This window comes from Haliaeetus leucocephalus, unplaced genomic scaffold (assembly GCF_000737465.1).
Source record: "Haliaeetus leucocephalus isolate CR32 unplaced genomic scaffold, Haliaeetus_leucocephalus-4.0 Scaffold317, whole genome shotgun sequence".
NCBI classification, from domain to species: domain Eukaryota; kingdom Metazoa; phylum Chordata; class Aves; order Accipitriformes; family Accipitridae; genus Haliaeetus; species Haliaeetus leucocephalus.
In genome coordinates, this window is record NW_010972753.1 from 5,540,288 (window position 1) to 5,546,972 (window position 6,685).

A 6,685-nucleotide genomic window follows, 5' to 3' on the forward strand; every position below is an offset into this window, starting at 1 on the left:
GGGGGGGTCTCAGCAGCGGTAGCCATGCCTTCTTTCACCATGAGGCATTAACTCAAGAGCACTTTATTTAGGCATGGGCTCAAGAAACAAAATTAAAAGTAGCGCTAATATTAAAAAGACAGCAAATACTCAGATATGCCATAATGTTTTGAGGAATTTGTAAGCACACCGATCAATTCTTAAAAAACTCCTTGTTTTGTACCGATTGTTCTCTGGTTCCTCCAAACTAGAGGAGAGACATTTAAAAGGGCTTAGCTCTTAAAGCATTTATGGAAATTCTGACCAGATACTGAGATCCGTGGTATTTTTGATCCGCTTTCCCCTACGTGCTCTTTCCATGCTTTCCCAGGTAAGAGCTACCCAATAGAGCATCTGCAGTCCTTCCTTTCGGTCCAAACACCTGCACTAAAATCCCCATGCAACAGCCCACTGACCCACCACCAGCTTATACTGCTTTTCAGGCCAATGCGTTGCACCCTCCATATTTATGGTCTCTTTTAGCAAAGACTATCGCTGCTCCTCTTGTTCCCTGGGACTGCCAGGCCCTTTCCCTTGCCCTGGAGGTTCCTGTGCAGTGTCAGGTGGCAGAGCTGTTGGGAAGCCAGGGAAAAGCTAAAGTGGGGTTATGAAACGCTGCAGTATGACTAGAATGTAAATTGGACAGTCTCTGCATTGAGGCTAGCAGTCTTCAGCTTTGCAACACAACATGTTGCCAAAAGACACGCAGTGTGAGAAAGCCAACAAAATGAAGTGTTAGTGAGTGTAGTAGCAACTCATGTCTCCTAAGGTTACACATTTTATGATTTTTTTTTTAATGACAGCATAGCTAACATGATCATGTTTCCATTAATGTAAAACACTTGAAAGAAAATTCTCCTTATCTATCCTGTAGTCAATAAAGTCCTGTTCATACAGAATTCTAAAAGACAACCACGAGTATTCATAAAAAAAAAAAATAATCTGGAAAGCTTACGTAGCCCACAGTTGCTAGCAATCACATTTGCAATTTCTGTACTTAACAAGCAGACATCCTGGTTCCAACACGCACACATCATTTGGGAGAAAATACGCAGGAGAGCAGGACCTGATCCACAGCACTGTGGAGCTCCTGGAGCACACACCTTCCAGCTCCAGGAGACTAAACCACAACCCAGCCAACGGGTTGAACGCACCTCTACACCCAACCGTGGGCTGGAAGACTGATACAATGAGGTTGTTTTTGAGAACAAATGGTCCTCGAGTTCTCTTCTTGAGGCAGCAATGTTCCCAAGTCCACCTTTACACTTTATAGGCTAAGAAGGGGTAAAATTTTCAATGAATCACTTCAACACCACCCCTACTCAAAGAAAAAAGAAAATCGTGACATGTTTCCTTAGTATGATTTAATTTTGGTCTTAAAAGACAGGCTATTTATTCGATCCACGTAAGTACTTTACTGGCCTGGTAACCTCTATATATTCAGTAGCTTACTATATATAATACTTCCAGATTTTGCTCTGTAACTGCAAGAAAGAATGAAAGGGATCACAAGCACTAAGCATAAGGAAAAAATGCTGCCATAGCACTGCCCTAGTTGAGCACAGGCTTTTAAACAAGCCCTGTCTCATCAACCTCAGCATCCCCTCCCCTTCCTAATTCCTGCGGTGGCTGAAGGCAGTGAAAGAGGGAGGAGGACACTAGAAGAGCAAAAGCAGTCTTGTTCTTTGCTCTGGTAAAAAATGAGTCCTGCAAAGGGAGGTGGCTGCAACCACATTCAGAAATCTCAGCCTGGTCTGGTTTTTTTAAATGCAGAAACTGGGTACCTTCAAGCGAAAACCTGCGGATCCGAGCCACCTGCACCTGAGCTCCTGCATTTCCTACCACGGTTGGTATGGGCAGGTTCTGCAGAGAGAATGTAGCACCAGCAGCTTTTACCGTACTGGGGCATAAAGTGCATTTTTGAAGAAAAACAGAAACGGTTTTGTTTACACATTCAGTCCCTAAAAACTTGGCTACCTGAATCCTCTGCTTACACAAGAGCAGCCCAAAGGAAAAGAGAAGGGAGTGTATGCATCGCAAAAGAACGCTGTAGCCAGAAATGTCACGATTCAGGTGAACGGACTGCAGAGCCAAATATACATTCAAACCCACAGACCTGGGACCGCAGTTTGTTCGCACCCAGTGTCAGTCCCAGATCAACAGTTCCCCATGCATGAGCGTGGCCACCCTGGTTTACTTCCCCATGGGCAGGTAGCCCCAGAAGCGGGGAATATTTGAGTAGCAACTATACTATGGTTTGTATGCCAAATCATGTAGTAAAAATGAGAAGAAGAACTTGTGCACACAGTTACAAGAAACTTCTGAAAATAACCTGCCTGACCTTCCCTTTGAAATCAGTTTGGCAGCCCCAGATTATTCTATGGATAAACTAGACTACTTCAGACTCCATAGCTGTTAACCTGGTAGCCTTCAAAGGTACTGATTCCCCACTGACGTATTTAAAAGTCATGAGATATCTGGCAAAGTTGTATCTATATAGGATTATGGAAGCCCATGCCTGTGTTGGACAGAAGAACAAAAGGATCATTTAGATGTGGAAAACTATTATGGTTAATCACTAATCAACATTACATGGATGAGTAATTTATTGATTTTTTATTTTCATTTTTTTGTGGCAAGGCCTAACCATGTATCAGTGAATTTAATGTGTATGCTTCAAGCTTATGGCATTTACTAATCTTCCTGAAAATACACAACTGATTTCCCTAAGATCTTGTAAATAAAGTTTCCATTGCCAAAGAAACATTGGACTCCAACCGTTTCCAGATATTTTTAACACCAGTAACTCCAAACCACTACTCAGTGTGCTCTTCTTTCATGGTATAAGATTAATTCCCTTGGAGATGTACATTTTGTAAGGAATGGTTTTATTTACTTCATCCGCAAGTGACAGAGACTGAATTTGCAGGGCAAATACATTTCCCCTCTTTTCCGCCTTTTGCTTTATTTATAAACTTAGTTGCAACTTAGAGGAAATACCCCTTTCTTTAGACTATAAAAGTCAAGTCAATAGAAACCCTAAGTCTTGCCCCTGCCACCTTCCCAGCCGTGACTGCCCGTGGGGCAGAGTGCCCTGCACCCAGCTAGTACGGTCACCCTCGGCAATTCAGCAGAGATCACTCAACCTCGTACCCTGTACCAGACCCAGCGACGGACTGGCGAGCCGTCGGTACACCTCTGCGCTCTTGCAAGAAAAAAACCGAGGGTTTTAAAGAGAACTGAACCTTGGTCGCTGTGACTTCTGTAGAGGTTGAGTGCCCGTACCGAGCCAGGGCAGATTTTGCTGGTACTTTACATGCAGAACACAAGAAGGCTGCAGCTATTTTGCTCCAGCTAAAAGGCGTTTGCCTCTCAACTGAACGTTTTCAGCTCAGAAAGTTATCAACAATTCCGCACACAAGGGCAGCTCCAGGAAAGGTTAGATTCCATCGAGGCTATTCTTCATAAGCCTCTTTGCCATTTTCAAAGGCCATTTAATTGTGAGCTTTGGGGTTGGACCGGTGGGGGAGGATTTGTGTGTATGCCCTTATTGTGAACACCGTCTGAAGTGAAATGCCAGCTCAGCAGTTTCAGGCAGCCTCAACCACACTTGGGAATGCTGTAGCATCCTTAATAGATCTGCAGCAAAGCGCTTGCCAGAGTTTCAAACTCCGGTGAACAAGGCCCTTTACAGCTTGCAAGTCAGAAAGACATGAAAAGTGTAGTGCAAGTCCTCTTGACTAGCAGCAGCTAAAGCAGGGCGAGAATGTGTGCAGAAGTAAGTACTCAAGATGCTTTTCCAACGAACCACCAAGATAAAAAGGCATCAATGCACACAGCCAGTAGTTTTGCAATATTACACATGCTCAAAGGATACATTTTTCAATTTGGCTTTACATTTAGGTCAACTAAATTGATTACTAGCTTTTATATCATGGACATTCTGCAACAAATAAAAATATAAGTGGGCTCGCGTGGCGTATTTTCCTCTTTCACCCCTGACTTAAGCTGCAAAGGTGGAAAGGAAATTAAAACCAGGCCTGAAAAGGAGAAGAGCAGCAATGGATAATGGTGACGCCTCGGCGCTGGCGTGACTGGCACGCTCTATACACTGATAACTCAGTGGGATGAAAGCATAGTCTTCACTTAATACATCCTTTGGGAACCGCAGGACCACTTCATTAAAGGATGATTATATTATATTAGCAAGGATAATTTTTATGTGGGGAATTCTGTCACACTATGCCTGTGTGAACTCCTCTGTTCCTGCCAACAGCAGAGTGATTTGTCTCTCATCGCTGTTGGCAGAGCCAATAACACACATGATTGAAAAGCTGAAATCAAGAGATGATATCCTAACTGACACACTAGCTGAATTACAGCTTCCTTGTTATAACTTGATCAGTTTGGACAAAATACAGTTAGTTTATCTTCCTTCCTCTTATATTACTTTTAAGCAACATCAGCAGCAGGAAGAGTGGAGAGCAACGCTCCCCCGCCCAAATTCCTGCACAAATTCCCCCCCCAAACATTCCTGCACCAGCCACACTGCAACATTCGTAAACCTCTTAACTGTGTTTTAATTGCACTCCTTCTCCCTTTTTATTTTTTATTTCAAATATATATCTAGGATTCAGTCTCATGTGTATTCACTGCTCAGCTCCAGAGTCTAGAATTTTAGGTTGCAACTGCAGAGTCCTTTTTAAACTCTTAACGACCCTCTTCATTGGTGATACCTGAGCCAGTTCTGCTGCGCTTCTCCCCTCACCCTTCATTAGAAAATGCGACATGAACTAGATGTGCATGTGCGTAGATGTGCATAGAATTAGAAATTCTATCAGGCAGCAATAAATAAATAGTTACATACAGTTACGAAAAAGCGAAAATTTAAAGTAATACTTTACAAAGCACTGAACTGATCCATTTTCAAACAACACAATTTACAAAACCTCTCACCTTTTGGCTTTCAGGTGAATAAAATGTTATTCCAACCACCTTATGACTGTTGTCAAGAAGCCAAAATAAACATGATAGAGTTGTTTGGATTTTACTAAACTAACCTCAAAGCAATTGAAATTGTTTGTATGAATAGACACTACCACTCATTTAAAAGAAACATGTTTTCAACAGTAGAAGACAGTGATTGCAAGGAAGACTTAGTATTTGTCTTTTTGCAGTGTTTCATTAATTCCTTAGATAAAACAAGTCACTGCTATGGAAAGTATTAGCAATGTAAAAAGGTGGCACTCCTTTGTGCTTTACAAAGGACTACTGTTTCCATCTGTAAATCTGGAGACTACTGATCTGTGCAGAGATTATTTCTGTTTAAGCCAAGGATCAGTGTCTTTTCAGCAGGAATTTGACTTTAGCGTGTTTTATTGGCTTTTGCAAGATTTATCAGACTGCTGAAGGCAGGCACCGATACATATTAAAGTTTCTTGCCGATACTGGAAACGAACAGTAGGAGAAGGGCAAATATCAACTGCCAAGTACTGAATAGTAACTCTTTTTTCTCCCCTGGATGTTAAACATTTATTTTGTACACTCTGTCACGGGCAAAGATTCCGGCTCAGTGGCTAAGGCTTGGTGAGCCTGCCCCCCCAGCTGTTACCCTCCACTGATCTATTTGCTTTTCAAAGCCTATCCTCTCCACTTCTGCCAAAGCAATTTCACTGCAGGGTCTTGTCAAATCCAGGCTCAAACAGCGATGGCCTCAAACAATTCCTTAGTGCTAAAAGGTCAAAGATCCTACATATAACCACATTTCTTATTTCCTCGGCTCTGTACGCATACGCCTGCAAAAACCACTTCTCAGCCGAACTTCAGTTTAAGGCGAGGACTGGGGACACTGCTGGCGTCCCAGGCTGCAAGACGTTTTACAACAGCTACTAGAAGACAATACAACGTACCATGCAACAACAAGAAATAGAACACTTACAATGCAACAGCCCAGAGGGAATCCCCTCCCAGCTTCTTCTGCCTAACTCGAAAGGTTATTTCTAGGCATGGAATTACTGGGAAAAGTAATACACCTCTAAGCACGTTTTGCTTTCAGGAATTCCGTTAAAGCCCACGCCGGAACCGAGTTACAATACGCGCTACGTGCTACACAGGTAACGTTGTACAGCGCTGCGCCCCCCCTTAAAACCTGAGGGACAACGAAGGGAGCCCAATTCCCATCCCTCCGGCGCCCCCACGGTTTTGCGGCCCGACGTGAGGCTCTCGCCCTGCCCGCCCACACCTGCACAGGTACACCCACCCACCCACGCGTGGGAGCGACCGATCGCCCACCGCCATGCCCTGCCCCTGCCAGCTGGACGCCCAACCGCGGCCCCCCTGAGAGGGGAAAGGCGTTGACTGAAACGCCGTTTCAAGTTCCCACAAGGAACCGGGGCGGCAAGTTGCCCTTTTCAGCGTTCGGAAACGAAAGGTACGGCCGCTTCCCCCGAAGGGCTGTGAAGGGGACGGCCAGCCACGCTACTCCCCGCCTCCACAGAGCGCGGGATCCTCACGGGCGCCGCGCTCAAACACCTGAGAGACCCCAGAGCCCCCCCGGCACCTGCCGCCCCACGCATCGCCCTCACCCCTTGAGCTGCTCCCTCATGGCGGCGACTGCTCGGCGGCGGCGGCGGCAGAACGAGCACGGCCGCCCAACCCAACCCAGCCC

At 44.9% G+C, this 6,685-nt stretch overlaps 1 protein-coding gene across 6 annotated transcripts in view; it reads right to left on the reverse strand.

Moving 5' to 3' along the window:
* The window catches only part of DMD (dystrophin), a 1,006,632-nt gene that overhangs the window by 77,250 nt on the left and 922,697 nt on the right, over window positions 1-6,685 (reverse strand). For 2 of the 6 annotated variants that reach the window (XM_010571333.1, XM_010571332.1), the window contains exon 1: window positions 6,603-6,622. The exons of the other annotated variants lie outside the window; for them this stretch is intronic. In XM_010571333.1, coding sequence (XP_010569635.1) covers window positions 6,603-6,622 — 20 coding nt within the window. Of the gene's footprint in view, window positions 1-6,602; window positions 6,623-6,685 lie in introns of those variants that run through there. 6 annotated transcript variants of the gene reach the window in all.